This window comes from Alosa alosa, chromosome 14, assembly GCF_017589495.1.
Source record: "Alosa alosa isolate M-15738 ecotype Scorff River chromosome 14, AALO_Geno_1.1, whole genome shotgun sequence".
Classification (NCBI taxonomy): Eukaryota; Metazoa; Chordata; class Actinopteri; order Clupeiformes; family Clupeidae; genus Alosa; species Alosa alosa.
Window position 1 is genome coordinate 31,843,766 of NC_063202.1, and position 26,057 is coordinate 31,869,822.

The 26,057-nt window shown below is 39.0% G+C and overlaps 1 protein-coding gene across 1 annotated transcript in view; it reads left to right on the top strand.

Annotated features, from left to right (window-relative positions):
* Positions 1-26,057, top strand: part of LOC125307080 (transient receptor potential cation channel subfamily M member 1-like) — a 193,947-nt gene that overhangs the window by 21,945 nt on the left and 145,945 nt on the right. The window contains exons 3-9 of the mRNA XM_048262850.1: positions 2,127-2,307; positions 3,836-4,049; positions 7,385-7,509; positions 8,971-9,142; positions 14,421-14,595; positions 17,065-17,188; positions 21,231-21,303. Of these exons, the coding sequence (XP_048118807.1) occupies positions 2,127-2,307; positions 3,836-4,049; positions 7,385-7,509; positions 8,971-9,142; positions 14,421-14,595; positions 17,065-17,188; positions 21,231-21,303 (1,064 nt within the window). The remainder of the gene's footprint in view (positions 1-2,126; positions 2,308-3,835; positions 4,050-7,384; positions 7,510-8,970; positions 9,143-14,420; positions 14,596-17,064; positions 17,189-21,230; positions 21,304-26,057) is intronic.

Consider the following 26,057-nt stretch of genomic DNA (forward strand, 5'->3'; position numbering starts at 1 on the left):
GCAGCAGTAACCATAATGTTAAAGCCTAAACGGCAGTTCCAGTCAGAATGGACTGACAAGTATTGTTTACACAGCCTAATAAACCCAGGTGTTTACTTTGCAATGAATGCATTTCGGTAATGGAGGTATATACTGTTAAGTGCCACTACAAGTCAAAAGAGTAAAGTAGAGCTGCAATGAATGAATTAATGAACGAATGAACTCAGAGTTGCCTAAATCCACTCATTATTATGACCCCAAGGAAAGCTTTTTAAGCATGCCCAAATTTCCGTCAAAGGATTCCGGGACACTGAAAGACCGGGTACACGAAACTTGGTGGGCATGTAACCCCACATGGATAGCATGGAACCATTGTTTTTCGTTTTGATCTGTAGCCCCCCCGCTGGACTGGACCCCCCGAAAGGAGGGTAGGGCAGACACAGTTTTCTGTGAATATCTCGAGAACCGTAGGGTTTAGGAGGACCGTTTTTTTTTTTTTTTTTTTTGTATGTTGATCTCAAGGGGCCATGTCAACCCATTCCATAACCACTCATTTCATGTATAAGCCACCTAGTTAAACACAAAAAGTAAAAATGAGGTGTTGTAATCATGATAAGCCACCTAGTTAAACACAAAAAAAGTAAAAATGAGGTGTTGTAATCGCGAGGTATCTGTGACCTAACATAGTCAAAACTGCACAAAATTGGAAGTGTAGGATCATTATGACACCCTCTGTATGCACCGCCAAGTTTTTGTGGAATTCCGTTCATGGGGGGCCACACAATAAATTAATTTATGTTACTATACACCAACTGGCCTGTAGGTGGCGTCGGAGACAGTTTTCTGTGAATATCTCGAGAACCGTAGGGCCTAGGAGGTCCACCTTTTTATGTATGTTGGTCTTAAGGGGCATGTCAACCCATCCCATTACCACTTATTTCATGTATAGCGCCACCTAGTTAAAAAATTAAAAGCAAAAAAAAATAAGGTGTTTTCATCACAATATCTCTGGCTGACAAGGTCAAAACTGCACGAAATTAAAAGTGTAGGATCATTATGACACCCTCGAATGCATGCCAAGTTTTGTGTACTTTTCGTTCATGGGGGCCTTACAATAAAATAATTTATGTGTACATTTAGTGACGTACACCAACAAGGATTCCCGGGACACTGAAAGACCGGGGTACACAAAACTTGGCGGGCATGTAACCCCACATGTATAGCATGGAACGATCGTTTTTCGTTTTGATCTGTAGCCCCCCCGCTGGACTGGACCCCCCGAAAGGAGGGTAGGGCAGACACAGTTCTCTGTGAATATCTTGAGAACTGTAGGGCCTAGGATGACCATTTTTTTCCGTATGTTTGCCTCCAGGGGTCATGTTAACCCATTTCATGTGCATGCACGCACACACACACACACACACACACACACATAACATAAACATGTACATGCACACAATTCAAGAATTTCTCAGAATTATGAACAGGCAAGATGGAGGTGGGGTTGTATAAAATGAATTTTACATGTGAAATCTATGAACTAATCATGTTTTGGTACTTGTTGTCTAGCAGATACCAGTGAGAATTGAGTGTGGATAATGCAATTTAGTGAGACAGTTAGAATCATACAGGCCTTTCAGCGTGATTTATTTTTGTGGAAAAAATGGGCTGGACTGGGCGGCGGTCATATTTTGTACCGCTCTGCGGTACATCTAGTTTCTTTGAGAATCTAGGAAGACAGTAAAGGCGTAGCCTTTCTACTTTCTTTTTCGCTTTAAAATAAAAAATAGCCTATTTTGCGGACTTCTCAAGATAGTTTGGAAATGAAAGTAAACAACTAGCCACTGAAATACTCTAATGCAAGTTTATTTCGTACATTTGCAGTGCCGTCTGTTTGTTTGCTTTCATTTCAGTGACTAAAATTCCTTGGGTGTGCATGCGGATTGCCTCAAGTGTTATACAAGTTGTAAGTTACAAGTGAAACATGCAAACACAGATATATCATAGGGCAGAAAATAAGAACATCAAGGTATGCCAGTGTAAACGCAGCCTCTCTCTCTCTCTCTTGCTTTCTCTGTGTGTTTGCGTATTGTGAAAAGAGAGAATGATTGTAAAATATTTTTGTCTGTTGCTCTTTCCTCAACCAGATGTTGCTGTGGTCGATTGTCCAGTCAGCATGTGGGCCTCTTATCGGGTTCAGCTGTTAAGAATGAAGATGATACAGTGGAGGGGGAGAAGTGGTCAGTGACCAAACATACACAGGCTTCACCTACAGATGCATATGGTGTAATCGAATTCCAAGGAGGAGGTCATAGCAGCAAAGCCATGGTTTGTGTGACAGCAGTGCATGATGAGGTCAAGCACCAAGAGGCCTTTCAAGAATTCAGCTTTTAAAATTTTTCCACCATTATATTATTAACATTTCAAGCTTTTCAATTATTTCAAGAAAGGTGACTACTAGTGTCACTTTTCCTGTGAGCTGTCAGAAGTGAAAACATAGCCTGAAAAAAAGCAACAACTGCAACAACTCAACCTAGGTAAAACCGATTGTTTTTGAGTTTTTTTTGTACCTATAGTACACGGTGACCTCGAGAAACAGAGATTTATATGAAAAAATGCTGGAATTCCTTTTTAAAGGTTGGGACCCAAATGCTAGTGATGGAACGTTTGGACACTGAGGCACCAAAGTCGACTCAGTGTGTTGAAGGTTATATCAAATTGGCATAAGCACGGTTTGATGACGTCCAAAGCTTTTAACATCACTGAAGGGTTTTGCTGGATTCGAACCACTGCCCTGGGCCCAGTTTCCCGATAACGATGGAGACACACTCTTAAGAGGGTTTTCTACGATTCATCTTACGATCGTTCGTTTGGTTTTTCCGACTGTTTCTCGAACATGCTCGTAGCGTGAACGCACGTGCACTGCTCTAAGATGCTCTTAAGGGGAGCTCTCCACGTTAATAGTTCTGAAATATCCTCTGATTTGATGGTGATGTCAGGTGACTGCACGTCACAGCTATAGGCCTACAGTTTAAACTTCGGATCTACACATTAATTCACATCAATACGAAAATAGAAACACTTTGACATCTGCATATAAGCAACCCAAGTAGGTTATATACCACACACAGACATAAATAATTGTAATTATTTAAGATTAGATTGTTGCACCATGCAATAATGTTCTGATTCATCACAGGTAAACACAATAAAGAATGGGGGCATTATTTACGACGCTCTTAGGCTTAAGATGCTTTTGGGGAACTGGGCCCTGGTACCCCAAAAGGAGCAACACTGCTGAATTCTATTCTGTATTGCTCTAATTTTACAAATCCTGTGTTACATACTGTAGAAAACCTTCATTATGTGACTATAGTAGGGATTGAATCTGTATTGTAGGATTTGTAATCCTTAGCATTACCTCTTCTCTACTATCTAATTACCAAAAGTGGGAGTGTTCATGAATTATTTTTTCTAACAATGGCCTGTTCTAAAACTTAAACCTACTGGAGCCCAAATGCCTCTTGGTTATGAGTAGACTTTGGTAGCTCATTGGACATAAACTTTAAAGGAAATTGAAAATGTATTAAGTTTGGTTTTGATACATGAGTTCCTGAGATATGAGAATATGTAGAAACACAATGTGCCTTCGCAACTTGGCCCCCAATAATGACATACTCTGTGATTAATTAATCTAAATTAATCACATACAATATTGTTGATGCTTGGCCTCTATCTTCACTTCTTACATCTATTTGTTATATACACTATAAAAGTAAGAAAATCTCTCTTTATGGATCTGGCTTTGAATCAATCGTGTGTGGCTCTGTGTGTGTGTGTGTTTACCCAATTGTAGTATTCACGTGTCTCCTATGACACCAAGGCAGATGCACTGCTTCATCTGATGGTTCATGAGTGGCAGTTGGAACTCCCAACTCTTCTCATCTCAGTGCATGGAGGTCTGCAAAACTTTGATCTACAGCCCAAACTTAAACAGGTTTTTGGCAAAGGTTTGATCAAAGCAGCTGTCACTACAGGAGCCTGGATCTTCACTGGAGGCATTAGCACAGGTACCCCCTTCTTATCTCTTTCACTCTTAATGTAAAGTTGGCATGGGGTACAAAAATATTTGACATTACAGACATTCTCCTGCAAATGTAAACTTTTATTCATCATTACATCATTAACTAGATGTACCGCATAGCGGTACAAAATATGACCGCCACTCAGTCCTGTACATCCATTCCGCGAAAATAAATCACATTAATCAATAAGTCTCCATCTTCTATTCCATTCCCCACTCTTGAAGCTTTTGTGTATGCTTGTTTGGCATGTGTGTTTGCGCGCCGCACAGAAAGTAGCCTACTGGCGCTGCAAAGGTGATTTGTAGCACTTGCCAAAAAATTGTAGGTATTGTTATAAAACAAACGTCGCTAGATTGTTCATACACATTTTAACGGGCCAAGTTGAAGAAGAGCTGCTGTCCGTTATTGTTTGTGCAAATATAGGCTGATTCATGTTCCCTTGCATTTTGCAACTGTGAGGTCCATGGTTAGTCTGGCTTTCGCCAAACCAAGCTCAATCTTTAAAGAAATCGAAAAAGAAATCGCCGGCAGATCAGGCTGGGTTCACCCAGCCTAGTCTATGGTAGGCGCCCGATAGAAATATTGTTTAATTTTGCGATTAAGATATCCACGCACTGGCGCCCCCTCTGCGGCGTGTTAGCCCCAGTTTCAGATCTATTCTAAATGCATAGAGGGAGTTATGACAAAACCGTGACTGTTAACAAACTATAATATAAGGTAGGCCCTATGCTAGGCCTATTACATAACATAAATTGTCACTAGGCTATGCTGGCGACCCAAATAAAATCTCCTTTGGGAACCAATGGCTTACAGTATCAAGCGGACTTAAGCTGCCACCTCTTGGCGAAAAGTTAATAGTTTTGCATATCAGTATAATACATTTCAGCTGCGTGAATCACGGAAAGTGCAAATGAAGTGGACACTTCTAAAAGGGACCCACTTTACAGTAGCTGAAGGTCTGTGGCTAAAGCAGCCATAATGAAAGTGTTATCATTGTTTGGATACTTCACACACACATGCTTTTTAATCGCATAGACTACAACTACCAAGCTGGAATCAAAGCACATCGACTCCCCTCTCACACCCTAAACATGCACTTCGAACAAACAAAAAGCGTCTCAGTCTCACGGTATAGCCATAGGCAAAACTGTATCGGACCGGTGTAACGTTGGTAGCCTACTAAATCATCCATCGAGAATGATTTTTGTAGCACGTGCAACAAATATGTGTAGGTACAGCCCTGCCCTGGATACATCTCTCAACGTACGCTCTAAAACATTTGGTTGAGATGTAGATCATCACGGGTGCGTTAATAAATCTACATTGCAGCGAGTTGACAAATTATTCACTTTGACGAATTTATGTAGTTTCAGTCCTAGCTACTTTACTTTGAACCATGCTCTTCCTTACTTGAATCACCTTTGAAAATAGAGGATTGAAGTAGCCTAGTGGGTGTTTGGGAATGAACGATTTTTGAGACTTTAAGCAGAAATGTCCCAGCCCGGTGTTTAGGATGCATCATAGACAGGTTATCTTATCATCCATCACGTTAGCGAAGATGTTGTGGCTAACTCACTTAGCTCCTGTTAGTAGCCTAGGTTATGGTCAGAAGAGAATGAGATGACAGTCAAAAGATACAATTAGTGCTGTTATCAATTTGCTTGGTAGCCTATAACCGCATTTATGGTTTTCTACAAATACATCAATAATCAAATTGGCCTCCATCACTCAACCAATGCTAACGGTAACATTATTTTACCAACGTCCTAGGCTATTGATATAACTTGTATAAGATTAACGTAGCCTACCTGCAGTAAAAACCAAGCATGTCCGATAAACATTCTCAGATTTATTTCGGCTTCAAGAAGAAATGGGAATTTCTTGTGGAAATCATCCTACCCTTATTAGACGTTCGGGGACCAAAAATTCAGGAAGTAGATGAGGAAAAAAAAAAAAAAAAAAAAAAAACGTTGACAATCCCATAGCTAATTGATTATTATATTCATGTAATTTTATATATATATATATATATATATATATATATATATATATATATATATAATGAAGTTATTTCCAGTCAATGTTAGACCAGTCCAGTGCTTAATCTTCAAGATAAAGATTGGAGATGGGTCATTCTATAATTCGGGGTACATTTTGTGTCTCCAAGATAAAGATTTAGTTATTTTCAAAAAAATTAATCTTTATGGAATCAATTTTGAACAAATATGCTAACTAAAACCACCTTTCACCTATAACAATACTTTTAGACCCAATTTATCCACAAAATATTAAGGCTACATTGTGAAATTCCATGGATTAATTCTTAGGGGAAATTCTCCCATCTAGCGGTGAGATGGTATATTACAACAGACTCCAGCTCCCCCCGCACTGCAAGCACGATTTACTAGCTACGGAAGCCACACCATAAATGTCCTAGCTACACTGATTTATTGAGTATTCCTTCTCGTATGTTAAGCTCTTTCTCTCATTAAGTTGAACAAAATGTTGAGGATACACTAATAGTAGATAATTTATTCATCAACTCATTGGCTCTCTTAATTATTTATCAACTCTGTTACTGGCTGCAGTCATAGGAATCTAGAATATATGAAATATTCACTTTTTAAAATAAATTAGGGGGAGAAATGAACTTTTCCACAAATTAATTTTTTTAGACCCCCTGGGTCATTGTTGCCAGAGCAATTTGGGGTTAAGTGCCTTGCTGAAGGGTACAACAAGGTTACAAGGGTGGAAGCGAGGAATTGAACCCACAACCTTTCAGGCTACTGCATGCTAGCCAAACTACGACGTAGTATTAGGGCCACACATTAAGAAAAAAAAAAAATTGCCAAGATGAGATTAAAGTCAACATGTTGAGATTAAACTCAAAATTTCAAAAATAATGTTGAAATATCATGTCGACTTTAATCTAATAAAAATATATTTTTATTATAATATCTTAGGCTCAGTGGTTAGAAGCGTTCTTAAGGTTAGGGGTGTGAGGATTTACATGTGCAACTACTGTAGCATGCTAGCTCAATTCGCCTCCATTAGACTCACCTCCCTAAATTCACACTCCCATGATCCGGGTCTACAGCACCACTGTAACAGAAGTTGGTTCGTCCGGCGCTCACGGCCCTCGAACCCGCCACCTCAACACACACTGGCATGGGAGTCGAACAGGCTAACCACTGAGCTAAAAGCCCAGGCTTCCAACTCAGCGGTTAGAAGTGTTCTTAAGATTAGGGGTGTGAGGATTTACGCGCAACCAGCATGCTAGCTCAGTTTGCCTCCGTTACACTTGGTTGTCTTTTTTGCAGGTGTGATGCGCCATGTGGGAGATGCACTGAAAGAGCACTCCTCTAAATCTAGGGGGAAAGTGTGTGCCATTGGAATTGCTCCCTGGGGAATTGTGGAAAACAAGGAGGACCTCATTGGTCGAGATGTAAGTCTGCTACTGTGTTTCACACTGTGTACATATTTATGTGTTTCATGTTTTATAAAATGTTGAAGAAGGTGGGTTCCAAACACTTACATACTGAATAGCATTTTAAAGATGTTTTTACATTTTATTTTGAGTTGTGCAGTAGTAACGAGGAATGATATGATACAATAATAAAACTGACAGATGAATTCATTATTGCTTGCTAGTAGCATTTTGTTAATCTCTATGACTATTACTTTTATTTACAGCCCTGTGATACCGATCCATTTTGCTTGTAGTTGACTTATTTGCAGTTTTTACCTTTACAAAAAGTATTTTTTTACGGCACATTTGCAGCAAACTTGTCGGTGAATTGTGGGAAATAAATAAGTTCACTAGAAAATATTGCCAGAAGTTGCCAATGTTGGCTGCTAGAGGCAAACTTCTGGAAACTTCTGGAAACAATGAGAAGTTTAGCCTACCACTAGTGGAAAATGTGTTCGCCAGGGATTTGCCACCACACTTACCCAATAATGGCAAACTTCTAGTGATAAACCTAATGATATTGCTGCAAATCAACATTGCCGAAAGTTAACCACAACTGTTTTTAACATTTTCAAATTTGCATGTGAAAATACTGTATGACCTTGCCACAAATTTGTGGTAACCGTTCACCAGAAACATTAATATTTCTGTAAGGGTAGTCCTTTCTGGGATGGGATACAATCAATCGTGATTTATGCAAACACAACCAAGATCACAAGACCATTTGACTTAACAAACAACTTTTTGTTTACTATTGGATACGTCCTCTTTGGATTTGATAATTTCTTACACAACAATGGTTTCTATGAATGGCAGGACTTCCTGCAATTGTTTAAGTGTATTTCAATTACCTGTAGTGTAACATGTTCAAATAGATGACTGATCTGAAGGGTGTTTCCAAGATTTACAAATAATTATCTTACTGCTTACTACAGAATTCTCTTCCCTTTAAAACACAAAGCCCATATTCTGAACATAAGAAAGCTCAACAGAGAAAATACACCTCACAGTGAGGCATAATAACAGCACATAACACAACATTGCATTCCAAGCACTGGCTAAAACTGAGGGAAGGTAAATCAAAACTAATCAATCTCTTGAATAGAGGATGTGTGTGGCCTCATGCTTACAGCCAAATCACAGCCATGGCGATATCTGCTACCAATGCCACTCTCACTTGTGCCATATGAATGTTCATGACTGGTGTCATGTCATGGTTATGACAGTGTCATTTCAGTCTTAAATACCACCCTTCAAATATAGTGTTACCAACAAGTGTTTAAGGCTTAGACATAGATTAGAAGAATGCAGACTGAACACCCTTCGTAAGTAAGGCCTGTTACTTTTGCAGTACTACATCTATGTTTTTAATTCACATTTTCTAATGAGTCCACAAATATTATCATCTACAGTATGGTCTTTTTTGTGTTTGTATAGGTTACTCGCCCATACCAAACAATGTCAAACCCACTGAGTAAGCTCTCAGTCTTAAACAACAGCCACTCACATTTTATCCTGGTGGATAATGGAACTCATGGTAAATACGGTGCAGAAGTACGACTACGCAGACAACTGGAGAAACACATATCTCTCCAGAAGATCAACACACGTAAGTGTAACTTGTAACCCCTCAATAAGTGCCAGCTGACTTAGGCCATGTAACAATGTATTCATTTTTGATAGGACGAGGCATTCCATGAGTGCAGATAGCTTTGCAGAATTCTTCACTACTAGTAATCACATCGTGATTGATATACAATTGTGACCAAACGTCTTGGTAGTAACATTAATTTTGTGCTTCATAAATTTTGTTGCTTTAGTACTTTTGGATTTATATGTTTGTTTGTTTCACGTGTACTTAAGAACAATAACAAGCATTTCAGCAGTACAGGTGTCTTTGTGGGTAACCATTGATAACACAAGAAAACATGAAAACAAATTATATTAGCTGGTCTTTGTGCCAGGGCCAAAATACAGTGAAAATTGGGTTTCTATGATAAAGTTATTTGTGATTAATTACTGGTAATATGCATCTGTTCACTCTGCATACAAATCTAGAAACAATGTGAATCACCACCATACACAAGTTGAAGCTGCAAAGTTTGCAAAACACCAAATTTGTGTCGCTTGACAACAAACTTTTAGATATTGATTGATCCTATGTCAACATTGCATTCATTCAAAGCTAGAGACCAGGCAGGCAGTGATAGTATAATGTCACATTTGGGATTTGAAAATAGAACATATGGAATAGGCCTAACATGTAATGTGAATATATGGAATAGGCCTAACATGTAATGTGAATATATGGAATAGGCCTAACCTGTAATGTGAATATATGGAATAGGCCTAACATATAATGTGAAGTCAGGCAAGTGTTCAAATTAATGTGCACAAACAGCCTCTTTCACTCAACAGGCAAGTTAAGTGCTGGTTGAGTTCTCTAAATACTTACATTGATTAATTTAGCAGACACATTTATCCAAAGTAGCTTACAAAATGAGGAATACCATTTAAGCTACAATACAGAGGAGACTTTAGATAGCAATTAATACTACATCAATAAATACTATTATTACCAAGCAATGAGAGTGCAGAAGTTTTAAGTACAAGTCAAATTGTAGTCAAAGGGGTAACAGAAGAAGGAGGTAGAGGAGAGAAGAAACAGAAGTGCATGGTGAGTTAGGTGTGTTAGGTTGTTAGAAGTGTTAGGAAAGGAGGTAGCTTCAGAAGACCCTCAAGTTTCTTAAAGATAAAAAGGGACGCTCCTGCTCGGGTGGCACTTAGAAGGTAGTCCCACCATCGGGGGAATACCAATGATAATAGTCTGGACTACCATGTGTGTAGGGGCGGCAGTGCCAGACAACATTCCTTGGGGAACGTAGCGGCTGAGGGGTAACATAGTGGCTTGAATTTGATGCGACAAGCAACAAGTAAAAGAAAGTTTATTTCCAGCAAATTCAAGGCGGAAGTGTTCCAACAAAATGGCAAGAATCTTATGTCTTTATCATCTGTAATTAATAACAACAGTAAGAAAAGCATGGCAATGGCTATTAACGCAGTGAGGTCAGAGACCATGGCAGATTCATTGGTCATTCTGCAAGTAGGTGACAGGGTTTGCATAATAGGGTTTGATTGTTATTTAAACCATCAAAAATAACTACACAAAAAATGATATAAAATTAATTGTGTCCCAGACAATACATTGCAAAAGTTGATCCAGGCAACCTTACCACAACATTACAAATGCATGAAGCTAATCCCATTCATCATAGCTTTCATGGAGAGCTCTTCAAAATCTGAAAGGTCATTCCACTGGAGCGCAGAATGTGAACTGATCTTTTTTTACTCGTGCATACATTTATGGGAAGGTCAAGGGGAAAGGGATATTATTGCACAAAAAACGGAAGAAGTGTTAATAGTGATTGATTAGGTAATTGTCTTATGTATGAAAACAGCGTACGTCTGTTTTGTGATGAAACATTTTCCCTTTCCCTCTTAAAAGCCGGTGTAATCCAAATTGCGGTTAAATGCGTCAATTAGAGAAACTTTCAAATACAACAGAATCAGTATTTAGAGCAACACTTTTCTTTATTGTACTATGTCAGAAGGTAACATGGTTTGTAAGACTCAAGAAAGGCCACAGGCCGAAACGTTGTTTTTTTATTAAATCACTGGCATATGAGCGACGAGAGTGTGCAGTCTCCATTTGTCAAAAGCAAACTTACTTTACTTTCACGTCATCCACAATCTGCTAGACTAGGGTCATCATATCCTATGTACACAGATAGTAAGAGTATTTTTAAAAAGTGGAATAGAACTACTGCTCTACATTATGTCACTACCTGTTGACATTTTATTATCATGCATTGTATTATTTCATGATCGCTAAACTTTTTATTGGGGGCCAAGCAGCGAGGCTGCGAAGGCACCCATTGTGTTTGTTAGTTTTCTTATTATTTATTATTCCTCTGGCATGGGAGTCTATGGCAGCCCATAGAACCGTCTGGTGAAAAGTTGTGAAATTTGGCACACTAATTAGGCAAAGTCCCATGATTAATTTCACCAAGATTCAAGTCGGCACCTCGAGCGCTCTAGCGCCACCAACAGGCCAAAGTTGCACATGTGTTCACGCACGTAACTTCTGACCCATTGGCCTGATTTTGAAAAATGAAGTATTGTTGGAATCCTTGGACCAAGCCGAGTTCAACGCACCCTATGACCAGAGAGGGTTAAAGCGGAGCGAGAGGCGCAAACGTTCGACAATTTCCGCGTTCGATTATTGCAAGGGGGGGGGGGACCCCCTTTATGCAGACCAGAGTAAACCCTCGCTGCACTAATGTCAATGGAGACTTGTGGAATTTTACCAATAAATTGGTCATTATGTCTTTCTGGATTTGTTGAGGTTTTTTTGGAACATTTTGTCATAATCTGTAAGTGTTTGGGATCATTTCAAGCCTAAAAGTGTAATTTGTTAGTGTTCGGATTTGTAATAAAATAACTTAATATCAGACCATGCTGCTGCCAGTTACTGTCCAGTTGTTAGCATGCTAGCTAGCCTCTTAGCTAAGGTAACATTTTAAACGGAGAAGTGTAATTTCTTTGAAATGACAACTAGCTGAATAACATTACTGACATTAGTTAAAGTGGATAGTTTATACTCAAGCGAATTTGGAACAGTATATGAAGTTTAAGCAAAGTCCTTCAACTACTAGTCACTTGTTAGCGCATATCTGTATTGCCATAGCTACTCCCATCCACTTGTATGGCGTTTTAAGCTAGCGTTAGCTAGCTAGCTAACTCGGTACACATGATTAATTAAATTATTTATATTATGTCCTAAGAATGATTCATTGGTAATTGTGAACACAATTATGTTCATCTGTTCTTATTGCTTATTAAGAGAGAAAGTTTATTTAGTGACGTAAGGTGACACTCCCACTTATGCAGACCGGAACTGTCCCATTTTGCTCCCATAGTAACGAATTACGTTGCTCTATCTTGCTAGTAATCAAGGATCTTTGCTATGACGTCAATTTCCGCCATGATGGATTTTCCGCCATTTTGGATTTTGTCAAAAACCTTTAGAAAGTTTCACGCCTCACATAGTTTGTCCGATTTTCACGAAACTTAGTACATATGATATTCAGACCAAGCAGCACAAAAGTTATCCCTTTTCGTCTTCGGAACTAAAACAGTTCTCCTGTAACAGCCAATCGTGGCGAAGCCGCCAAACAGGAAGTGAGCTCATATCTCTGCAACCATTTCATGTATCATAACCAAACTTAGTATGTGGACTCATAACCCCATCAGGAGGTTGTTCAAAAACGTTGGTGACCTTTCACCTCTAGGGGGCGCTGCAATTAGGAAAAATGTATTTTGGCCTGTAGCTGCTGTTGTGTTTGGAATTAAAATGTACTAGTGGTTTCTGTTAATACTGTTGGAGGTCCATAGGCTGACCCAAGCCAAATTGTGATGTCATCGTAATTGATTCGGCCGCCATATTGGATTTAATCAAAAACACCTAAAAGTTTTCACAGGTCACAAAGTTTGTCCGATTTTCACGAAACTTGGTGCAGATGATCTTCAGACCAAGCCTCAAAAAAGTTATCCCTTTTTGTCTTCAAATCTAAAACCGTTCGCCCGTAACAGCCAATTAAAATTGTCGTCAAAGCCGCCAAACAGGAAGTGAAGTGATATCTCAGCAAGGTTTTCTCGTGTCAAGACTAAACTTACTACATGTGCTCAGGACCCAACTAGGAGGAGGCTCAAGAAATTTGGTACATTTTGACCACAGTGTGGCGCTATAATCACAGGAAGTAGGCTCATATCTCAGCAATGCTTACACATATTGAAACCAAACTTGGTACATGGACTTGAGACCCCATCCTGAAGACACACAATACATTTGGAGTCTTTTGACCACTAGGGGGGTACTATAATCACATGAAGTAGTGTCATATCTCAGCAATGCTTTCACATATCGAAACCAAACTTGGTATATGGACTCGGGACCCGATCCTGAGGACGCACAATACATTTGGTGTACTTTGACCACTAGGGGCACTATAATTAGGAAGACTTTTTCGTATCGACACCAAACTTGGTACGTTGATTCGTGAACACATCCTAAGGACCCACATTTAATTTGATGTGCTTTGACGACTAGGGGTGCTATAATTATCAACACTTTCACCGATTTAAACCAAAGTTGGTATGTGGACTTAGGAGTACATCATGAGGACACACAATAAATTCGGTGACCTTCGAATCCAGTCCAGTCCAATCCAATCAAGTCCAATCCAATCCAATCTAACACAACACAGTCAAGTCCAGTCCAATCCAATCCATTCCCAACTCCTGCTTACCTGCTTGGCCCCCTCATTGCTGCTTGCAGCTACTGTATATTTATTTTTTAATGTTGCCATCGGTTAATTCCATTCAACTGTGCTTGTGATTTAATTACTGTTCAGCTATGGGCACTGCAAATTGTGTTAGAGGGCGGTTATTATTATGTTTGTACATCCAGGACAGAGTCTTTAATGAATCCAAGTACAGGCACAGGTACATTGTCTGAAAAAAATTGTCTCTAAAATTAGAGTTTCAACTTCAGAAAACGGTAAAGTCAATCAGAATCAGTCAGAAGGCAATTCAGGAGAACAGTGGTAAAAACAGGCAGAGCTAATAAACAGGTAGAGTTCAAACATAGCTAATCAACAGAGACAGGTGATCCGAAACTCATGTCACGGGAGATTAATCCAACAAGGTAAAATCACAAAATCATAAGGCAAGATATATAATTTCAGAACAATGAATGTCACTTTTTTAAAATTTATCATAATGAGATTTGTTTTGTTTCTTGTTTCTTGTTCCATGTGCTTACAAAGGTCTGGGGCAGGGAGTGCCTCTGGTGTGCCTGATTCTGGAAGGCGGTCCTAATGTGATCTCCAATGTTTGCGAGAGCCTGCGGGAGGAGCCTCCCGTACCTGTTGTGGTGTGTGATGGGAGTGGCCGAGCATCTGACATTATCTCATTTGCTCACAAATACTCAGAGGAGAATGGGTAAAAAATTGCTTTAACATTGTCCCATTACATCATTTTTTGCCCAGATATGCATGGTGTATCCTCAGTTACTCCAAAGACGGGAGTACAGTCATCGCCAAAACTTTTGGCAGTGAACAAAACCTTTGACCTTATGCTGTCAACCAAACCTGGTCGGGAGCTGGTTATGTGCTAAGTTATAGCTCAAATCATGTAAAACTACCGCCCTGACCATTCAATTATCTTGAAAAACGAAGTTCTCACGTGTAGGATTCTGTCATATCTTGTGGGGCCGCCTCTACTACACACATTTTGGATATTGTATTTGCTTTATTAGTGTTGTGCGTGCAAATATGCCATATGGACGTGCATACAATAGCCTACAACATCTGATCTGATGACAATCGATTTATTTGATGTTATAGGCTAGACACTAAAAATTACTGCAGTGTAGATTACGCCATCGCTCATAAATGCGGTAGTAGGCTAGGGCCTAGTTGCTTTTTAATATCGGCCGTCTACGTCTCCACGTTTCTTGGCCAATATCATCCCAACACAGAGAACGCGCACAGATCTGAGCTGAAAGCCTAGTTTGACAAATATAGGCCTATCACATAACTGCTATCGTAGGCCTAGTATCACTTAACCAGAGATGTAACGAAGTAGAACTTCTTAGGCTACTATACTTAAGAAGGGGGGAGCCAGGACAGTTGAAACACTTTTTAATTAAACGTAATTTACAAAGAGATCGTACCACATTGGAAGCTAATATTTGGTCACTAGTAACCTACATCTGTCCTCTGTCAAATACAAATGCATTTTCAGCTTTGAACAAAACCGTTCATGAATTATTACAGCAAAAGTGGGACGTGCGTAATGTTTCATTCGTCCCTCCTGGTCGGGACAGTACAAAGGCTGTGTCACGCTGAATGGTGTATAGCAAACCGGGCATCGGTTTCACTGCACATAAATCGCTTATTTTAACCCATTCTTGACTTGTTTAGCTGTATATTTTGAATCATTGTGTGGTTTAATGGTCCAATGCCGCCTATTGGGGCTGGTCTCTCGGCAGGAAGCCTGATCTTCTCCAAAATTCTCAATTTGCCCCTTGTTTTAGTTACCGTTTACTTTGAGAAGCTCACAAGGTCCCATTGTCTGAAAAACACCTAAAACTAATACATTTCTATAGCTATTCTCCATATTGTGAATAGTGTTTTGGTGGTTGAAATGTTCACTCCTTCTTAAAATGGATCACTTGGTCATCTTGGATGCTGATCATGGATCACTCTTCTCCAAACATGCACAATTCAGCTAAATCTTTATAAGGGCACACCTCGACAAATAATTTAGCTTTTTTTTTTTTTTTACCCAGGGACATGGCCTGAGATTGGCATAAAAAAAGAAGCATTACATTCCAATGACACCATGCCCATTTCAATTGTGGGGGTTATAAAAGTATTATTTTGGGATAATTTTCAACCAGTGGGACCTGGTGACCTTCTCAAAGTAAATGGCAACACTAAAGCAAGAGGCTACACTGTGATTCTGGAGGAAAAGATCAGGCAGTGTGCCAAGAGATCTGCCCCAATAGGCATCATTGGACCTTAAACCATACAATGATCCAAAACATACAGTCAAACAAGTCAAGAAATGGTGAGAGGTGAGAGTCTCAAGGTGAGAGTCTCACCTTTCAAATGAGCCATAGTATGTGTCCATAGCTATAACATAGAATACGCTGTGGCTCTACAAAAATCGTCAACAATGATCTAGATTGCTAGCACTCTGGGCCAAAGCTTCCGAAAACAGTGCGACATTCAAAGTGTTAATACTTTTTTGCTTCACTATTGTTGATATCCTTCAGACAGAAGTGTTTCTATGTAACCATAACTACAACCATAACAATGATGAAGATACATAACCAGCAAAGAGGAACTACATAGCCCATAATCCAAAGTAAAGTCTGAGACCCCCAAAGAAACTTTAGTGTGAACAGGAAGAAAATTGAGGCCCCATCAGAGCTGAAGTACACCAGGAAGAGATTTTAGTCTTCTGTTAAATTAAATATGTAAATGCAAAATTAGTCCTTTTTGTTTTGTTCCACTCACTGGTCGACTTTTTTTGTGGACCAAGGTTGTCAAATCAACGAGTTTTGTGTTGATTTGATATGGAATTGCCCAAAAACTATTTTATTGGTCTTGGCATCAGACTTCAAAGAGATGATTTCTTGCTGATGAGTTGAATTGACTACTCATATTGTGTTTTGTTTAATGGATGTTAAATATATTTTTTCTATGGAAAGTCAAATCATTCACTATCCGTTTTCTCCATCACTTATTCAGTTCATGAATTAATATATTTTTAACGTCACCATTTTTTAATTCTGTATTTGGTTTGAATATAACATTTTAAAATGTTTACTTTGCAAGCATTACTATTTTCAAAAATATTAATACTGTAGATTCTGTCTTTTCTCCGTGTTCTTTGCCCCAGGATGGTTAGTGAGGGTGTGAGGGACCAACTGCTGGTTACCATACAGAAAACATTCAACTACACCCGCAGTCAAGCCCAGCAAATGTATGCCATGGTGATGGACTGCATGAAAAGACGAGAACTGGTGAGGCAACAGATTTAGTTTTCTTTAAAGGTGCTATATGCAATGTAAGACAGTTTCTGAGATAAAACATATGGGCAAACCTTACCCATAAAAACATAACAAACTGTTCAAACAAGATGCTCGTTTGGGAGAGTTTAAATTGCACGGGAGGGAGGGGGAGGGAGTAGCGAACTAGCTCTCTGTTTTGTTTGAACGTCAACAGAAGTGACGTATCCCCGCTATCCCTAATACAACCTTTAAGTAGGAAGAAAGGGTAACACTTTATTTTAATGTATCGCTGTTACAGTGTACCTACCTAATTAGGTACAGTGGTACAACCTGTGTAACAACATGTACTATCAGGTACTATCATTGTACTTGCATTATGTATTTGTGGGTACCTACATATAGTTGTTACATTGTAATACTGAGTGCTTTTACAAAACTTTGCCAATTTGTCTACATTTTCATCAGAGGCAAAGAGCTGACCTGAGACCTGCTGGATGGGGTAAATCTGGTCATGATAGATATACAAACCATTCTTAGCTCCAACCTGTGCTGCTACAACCTTGTTACTCTTTGATACAGTGGAATAAAGTGTACCAGTTAATTACTTACATGTACATATAACATGTATGTTGTGTTGTGTTTTTGATATCTTGGAACAGGTCTACTAATTCACTACATAGTACATATATCAACTGTGTTGGTACACACTTATTGCTCTTTGATACAGTGGCACAAAGCCATTAAAATGAAGTGTACCAGTTAAGTACTTACAATTACATATTACATGTATGTTGTGTCATTGGTGTCTTGGAACATGTCTGCCATTACCCTACATACTGTAGTACATGTATCAACTGTGTTGGTACACATTTATTACTATTTTGATACAGTGGAATAAACCCATTAAAATAAAAGTGTACCAGTTAAGTACTTACATGTACATATTATATACATCCTGTCAATGATGTCATGCATCCTGTAATTGATGTGTTGAAACGTGTCTGCTGTTACACCACACAGTACATGTGAATTAGTAGACCTGTTCCAAGACATCGAAGACATAACATACATGTCATATGTACATGTAAGTAATTAACTGGTACACTTAATAGGTTTATTCCACTGTATCAAAGAGTAACAAGGTTGTAGCAGCACAGCTGTTACATGTACACTGAAGACAATGAGGCCTTGACTGGAGCTAAGAATGATTTGTATATCAAATCTATCATGACCAGATTTACCCCATCCAGCAGGTCTCAGGTCAGCTCTTTGCCTCTGATGAAAATTTAGACAAATTGGCAAAGTTTTGTAAAAGCACTCAGTATTACAATGTAACAACTATATGTAGGTACCCACAAATACATAATGCAAGTACAATGATAGTACCTGATAGTACATGTTGTTACACAGGTTGTACCACTGTACCTAATTAGGGAGGTACACTGTAACAGCGACACATTAAAATAAAGTGTTACCGAAGAAGGTTGTAATAGTTTCCTTGTGTAACCTCTGGGGTCCTTCAAGGTATGACCTGAACGTTGAATGTTATTGTTGATGAAAACAAAACAAGGGGTATTTGTGAAAATGCATTCCTACTCCTGGGCTGCCATAATCAACTTGTTAAGCCTTCCTTCACGGTGGCCGTGACAGGAAGACAGCTAAGGTATCCTAAAAACACCCTTCATAAAATAACATTTTTATAACCTTTCGAACTTCCAACGTTTACAATACTTCAATTTATCTGTAGACAACCTCACCATACAACCACAGAAGTGTCATTACATTTTGAACATTGTCAGTGGTGTAAAATAGTTAGTCTTTGACGTGAGTACGTATGCCTTGTTCGCTTTCACTGGAAGACAATTTGGTATTAATGCAAATGACGTTCTTGCTCAAAACTCCACCAATTTATATCATTATGCTCTCAAACAACATTTTCCACTTGTTAGCTTCTGAAAATAGACCCTAGGTTGTTTTTGCTCCGGAACATTCCTTTAAAGTACTCATCTTCAGGTGCTTGTTGACAGCAATGCAGGAAACACGTTTGCCCACCGTAAGACAAAAATGGAAGTTCATCGCTACCTAGTGCACATACCCTATAGGGTCCCAAGTCCATGTACCAAGTTTGTTTTCGATACATCAAAGAGTTGCTGAAATATGACCTCACTCCCTGTTTGGCGGCTTTGCCACCAATTTTGATTGGCTGTATTAAGTGAATGCTTTTGAAAATTGGAAGGTCTAAGTAACCTAACCTAACCTATCTAACCTAACTGTGTCAAATTTTGTGAAGAATGGGCAGAATATGTAGCTTTAATTTCTTACACCTTTACAATATCAAACAAGCTACCTTAAGGAGATATTTTAAGCAATGTTAAAGCTGCAGATGGCAAGTCTGACAGATTGAGGGGACTTTCAACATTTTGAATGTTTACAACTCTCATGCCCCTCCCACACTCCCCCAGTTTGTGCTCGTCAGTGTGCACCAGACTGCACCAGACTGTGATTGACAATCAGATCTCACACAGCCCTGCTCCGATTGGACCAGAAGAACCGGGAGCTGTGGTTTTTTGCAAAACAAATAACAGGCTCTAGGTGGAGGTAGAAGTGCGGGTTTTTTCTAAAACCGGCTGATTTATGTTGTTCTGTCGGAGCATAGTGTCAGTTTCAGTGAATATGATCAAAAAGATCTGCCAACTGCAGCTTTAACAGATTAATTTGAATTCAAGAAGGGAAATCTTAGCCTGGTTAGCACGCAGACCTTCTTAATTGTATTAAGAGTGGGTCTGCAAAAAAGGTTCATTGACTTATGACTTCCAGCAGGGGTATAACTAAAAGTGAAATTAAACTTAAATTGGTGCATTAAACTCTGTTAATATCGTTTCAGAAATGCAGCTGTTTACTCAATTCCAAAGAAATCCATGGACAATGGACAAAGAAGTCCATGTCGGATTATCAATTGTATTTGAGTGCCAGTGTATTAGGGACAGTTGGAATGGGCTTCATTGGCCTTTTCGCCAGCCGGACCTGCAGAGCAAATCCCAAATTTGTTGACTACAAATTTGTCTGACTACCATGAGGCACCCATGTGTATTTCCGGTCAAAAATGACCGGCCATTATAAATGAATGGGTGAGAAAATGGTCAGCGTATAAAATTGAGTCCAGGCACATACTTATTGATCAAATAGACTGTATATGTGCTTCTGTACATTAAAACACACACACAAACACACCCTCACTCCCCCTCTTTGCTTCTATGCCAGCCCCCTCTGGAACCTTTCCCCAATAGAATCTTCCCCTTTAAGACTTGCGAGCTCAGGTCAGTGAGGCCTGCAGACCATAAATAGCAAATGGAAGTACAAAACTGGTTATATCAAATAGAACACAAGTTGATATAAAGGTCTATCACAACATTAGATGATAATATGTGTGTTATGGATTTATAACAAGTTATAATGCAGCGGCCATTTTTGAACACAAAACTAGTAACATAAAATGAACACAATAGGAGGGTTAACACGTCAAGTGAGCACTGGTCTTTTGGTGATGCCAACTCCATGCAAAACATTTATGTTAAGAACTGTTCTCTTTAGGACTTCTGCTGCCTATGAACATCGTGAAGATGAAGAACATATTCTCTTATAAGAAGTCACTAAATCAATATTTTATGAAGGAGCTATAGCATTTTTTTCTGAAAGTTTTCTGTGTTTACCTGATTGTTTTATTTTCCATTGTGGACCCCCACAAGTCTAGCGACCACTTTGTGGAAGCTAATGAAGTAGCCAAATTAAAATAAGCCAATTAGAGAATACACATCAGAGGGTTAGCGCCATAACCATCCAGGAATGAAAACCAAGTATATATACGAGGGAAAAAATGCACATACTAATAAAGTACTGTATAGTGCTGCTGCAGTCATAAAAAAAAGTTCCAAAAAAAAAGTCTCACACTAAATGTATCTAGCAATTACTTTCATTCTACTCTTGTCATCATCTGGCATAACAGTAAGCTTAAACATTCCAAGAGTTGTCCTGTTACTCTATTTTCTTTTTTCAGATTACAGTGTTCCGCATGGGTTCCGAAGGTCAACAGGATATTGAGATGGCCATACTTACTGCACTGCTAAAAGGTAATATAACAAATGAATGGTTTCAAATCCAACTACAGATGTTAAAAAATGGCAAAATCCTGTTTATAGTCAACACAATCAGTAATCAGTGTTGACTGTTCCAGAGAATGGTATGAATGTTAATGTCCTTAATGTTAATGTCGGGCAGTTGTGGCCTACTGGTTAGGGCTTCGGCCTTGTAACTGGAGGGTTCAGTGTGTACTTTAGTGTGTACTTTAGGCTGATATAAGTATAAATTATAGGTTGAAATAATTCTAAATACAAATTCTAGTCAGAGTATGAGTATGATACTACTCCATTGGGACGTGATTATGGGGCCAGTGTTGCCAATTTAGCGACTTTGCCGCTAGATTTAGCGACTTTTGGCCATCTTTGGCGATTGAAAAGCTTATCTAGCGACTGACAACAAATCTGGCTCAAACAAATCAAAAAAAACTTTTTCGTGTGCCTGGCGACTTTTGTTTTTTCTTCGCATTATCCTTCGGTTTGCCTAGGCTGACTGCAGCAGCAGAAAGTGTGAGAAAAAACTTCTCGCAAAGATGGCAAACTCCGTTTCGTTGTTGGAACGTTAGAAAATCTCCCCAGCAGATAATTAAAAATCGAACATGTTAGTAAAACCTATAGGATTCGTATAGCCACCTGATGCTCATTGATGTAGGCTGCGACAAGATAGGCTACAGAAAGTAAAGTGTATCAATTAATATATAAGTATATTAAATCAAATATATTTAAACTAGGCTCTTAACGTCGTTGCCTATATGAGTAGGAGAAAAGCAAACAGGAGTAAAGGGAAATTAAAGGGCCATCACGTTTTTTTTTTTTGGGGGGCACGTGCTGATGTTATTAATATGTAAATTAGCGCATGACGTCATCTAGCGACATTTAGCGACTTTTGGAGCTGGCTGTAACTACTTCAAATAGTTGGCAACACTGTATGGGGCGTATTCGGTGCTTGAATTTTCACGGGAGCCAGAGGAAGCCGAGCTCCCTTAGAGTGAGGACTGGCTCCCATGAAAGCAACAGTGCAAATTCCAAAATTGTTCGACTATTTATTTCCACGGTTCAACACACGAGATGACTGGACACCCAGGTTTTCTTATCACTATGTGTACATTAGCCTATAATACTAGAACATGGTTTGGCTGCAATGGCTTTATTCATTTCTGCCAGTTAGTGCATTTTCCCTGTGTATACGTTACCCAGTAAACAAAATAAAGTCTGGCGACTTCCCCTAAAGGTCCCCTGGCGAACGTCACCTCCTCGACATTGTGTAGGGTTCCCTTGACGTCCCGCGGACCTCTGTTCGGGAGGTCTAAAAGACGTCCCCGAGACTTTGAGGGGACGTCCTGTAATGGTCACCGCGACGTTACGCACGCAACGTTTATATTTCCACGATCGGAAAAAAAAAAAAAAAAAAAACATGAATCGTGATGTAGCTGTATTTCAGTCTATAGGTTTCACCGCTGCTAGGAGAGAGGTTGACGGAACATGAACACGCATGACTTGTATGGCAATTACTCAATCAATTACACTTACCTCATGTTTTCACGTCGTCCAGTCATGTATGAAATCACATCCTCCTTGTGCATTACACTTATGAAGGGTAGACATGGACCTTTATACCGGGCTAGGATGTGCTGCTTTCACATCTGCAGTGTCTTTTTCTTAATAAACTACTACAACGTTTTAATGGGCATGTCCCGTAGCATATCCCGTATCCCCCATATTGTTCAAAACATCATCAGATTAGGCCTAGGCTAGCCTAAGCTAAATTGTTCAAACCATATTGTTTCAAAATAAAAAAAAACAATAATAGCCAACAATACGTAAATGAATCGCAATGCATGCTGGGAAGCAAAACTCAACATGAAATAAAGTACATGAAATATAACTAGAATGCATTGACGTTATATCCACTCTAAGGCGTTTTCTTGGACCTGTGATCAAACAGAGACAGACTAAAAATAGCCTATGTAAGCCTATCTTCCTGGAACATTCTTGCAGATAAAAAAAAATGTAGCCTATCGTTTTCTCTAGGCTATGAATGCTCTTTGTAGCCAACTTTAAGCTGAAATAAATAGATTCCAGATGTTTCTATTCCATATCATTTTTTATTCATAAACATCAAGGCAGAGATCTCGGGTAAGGCAGAGATCTTCTGCTCCTCATCAGAAATCTCATCGGATATGTGCACTCTTCTTTGCTGTTTCCACAAGGAGCTGCTGTGACATAGGGGACAGCTATGCGTGACACTTTTAAAGGGAAACTTGGCAGGATTTCCCCCTCTGCTGGAGAAATTGCACATTATGCTATTTCAAACTGTGTGAAAAGGTAATGATAAAGCACATGGATTTGTTTACAAGCTAGCGAACTGTTAGCATAAGTTTGGCAGAACTATGTGGATGTTACAAGGTAAGAAACACGATTTAAAATGAGTTTCTTGTTTCTCACTTCTCTTTCCGGGACGGTAGTCTCAATGTTGCAAGGTTGGTTTTCCGCCTGGGGACGCTAGGCGCAGCGGGGAAAGTCACCATTTTCACCGGAACAGGTCATTTAACCATCCAAATGATTTCTAAACGGGTTTATTAAGTTGAAATAGTTGCCAAGTTCCCCTTTAAACGCGAGCATGCGTCAAATAAATTACAATGGCATTTAAACAAGTCATGAAGAAGCAGCATCCTTAATAGAGGGAGAGCAGCTTCACAGAAGAGAACTTCTGACGGCAAATTTGAGGAAAAGTTGGTAAACCATCCTTCTTACCTAACTGGAGGGTGCTGATTCTGAATATTTTGTTTACCAAGCTCAATTATGAGTTCTAAGCCGCATAATCAGCATTTTAACATAAAATAGCGATTATTTTTGCTTATTTTCCCTAAATTGGGTTGATTTCAAAAGTAATCACTAAATCCAAATAAAAGTGTTCTCTAAATACATGTTTGAGCACTAAAGAAGCCATACTATAGTTTATTAACGTATTTAATGGGAACATGATTACAGTTAACATGTAATAAACTCGGAAATTCTAATCAAAACACAACCATATTTTTATTGCTAACATAGTGAGTCACTTGTGGTGTTTAAAGGTCTCATCTCATCGTTTTTTCATTAATTTTGCAGTGGTCTGTAGTGTTGATGAATGCCCTGTGAGCCGGTTCTGGTGAAAAAAATGCTGTCCCTGCGTCTGTTTCATGCTGTTCTAGTTTGGTGGGGAAGGTGGGGGGAGGAACGACTGGATTTCGCCTCTAGTCATGAATATTAATGACATGCTAATGAATTCACCTCTGATTGGCTAACAGTACTGTGGACGCTTCCTCCAGTGCGCCCTCATCCGATTCTGCCTGTGCTATGCTCCATATTCAACTTTACAGTGCTAAAACCTGGCTAAAACTCGAGTCAAAACTGTTGCACAAAATGTCTTCGGAGATACAACTTCATGTGTTTGATCCGAGTAGGAAGAAGAACCGCTTCCTGATCGTTTGTCGGTGAACGTTGGTTTAATAGAATGGTAACAATTGCATGTCCGCTTAAAATTTCTCCTAAAAGAGGTAAACGTTTGTGGCAATAGACATCTTGCATTCAAGTAATAAACAGTTGGAAACGTTTTAAAATAAAGACCTATTTCTTTACACAGTCAAAAGTCTTTGCAATCTTCCTAGTAGATATTTTACTTCACAACACAGGTTATAAGCACCCTAAATGCAGTTCAGCCACTGACCTAGCCTGCTAATTGTATGCTATCGGAATAGATAGTTATGGTTTGAATTCCATGATACTATCATTGAAAGACCACTTGGTTATAGCTCAATATATATATAGATCTAAATACAAACACACTTACCTACTCCTAGCTATATTTCGCTGGAATTGCACCGGCAGAGAACGTGTGCTGCAAGACTTCTCCAGTAATGAGTATAAACTATGGCTTTGATAGTCTACATTGGCAGAGGTTAGCCTACTCAAGTTGTTTTCTGTCACGTATGACCCTTAGGAAAAAGTACTATAGGAATCTTATAGTATAAGACTACTATAGAAAAACTATAGCAGTTATAGGATATTATAGAGTTATTAGTAGTACTTCTACAGTATGTCCCAAAAAATTATTCCTATAAGATTACTATAATATTTTGTCCCAAAATACTATAAGATTCCTATACTACTTTTTCATAAGGGGATTGCTCATGTGGTTAGAAAAATGGGCAACACCAGTACCCCTGTTGTCTGTATGACCCTGTACCCAGGATTAGAACCAGTCTGCCTTAACATGATGTACTCCCTTCAAAATGGACTAAACATTCGACTATGACAACTATGGCCCTCTGTGAGACAGAAGATATGAAATTTAAGAAACCTTTAGCTTAAAAGGGACAAAAACTGATGAAACTCCTAAAACAAATATACAAAACAGGTCAATTTTCAATAAATAACTTTATTATATTTACATACAGCAGTGGTACTCAATATCAAGTGTTCCACAAGTAGATGTGGTAAAATATAATAGATGAGTTGTTTGCAATATTGAACCAACTTGTATGTAAATCCAAACAGTTCTGCAACACTGATGTAACCTATGCCAGTTTAAATCATATGAATCCTCTGACACCATAAGCAAGGTGCAAAGACAACAAGCAAGGTGGTTCAGTGAGAAGGCCTATTGTGTAATCTACTGTTGAAGTAGGTCTACTGTTTTTTTTTTTTGCTAGGTGGTCCGTGAAACACTGACAAATAGTAATATTGCAGTCTATTAAAATAATGCA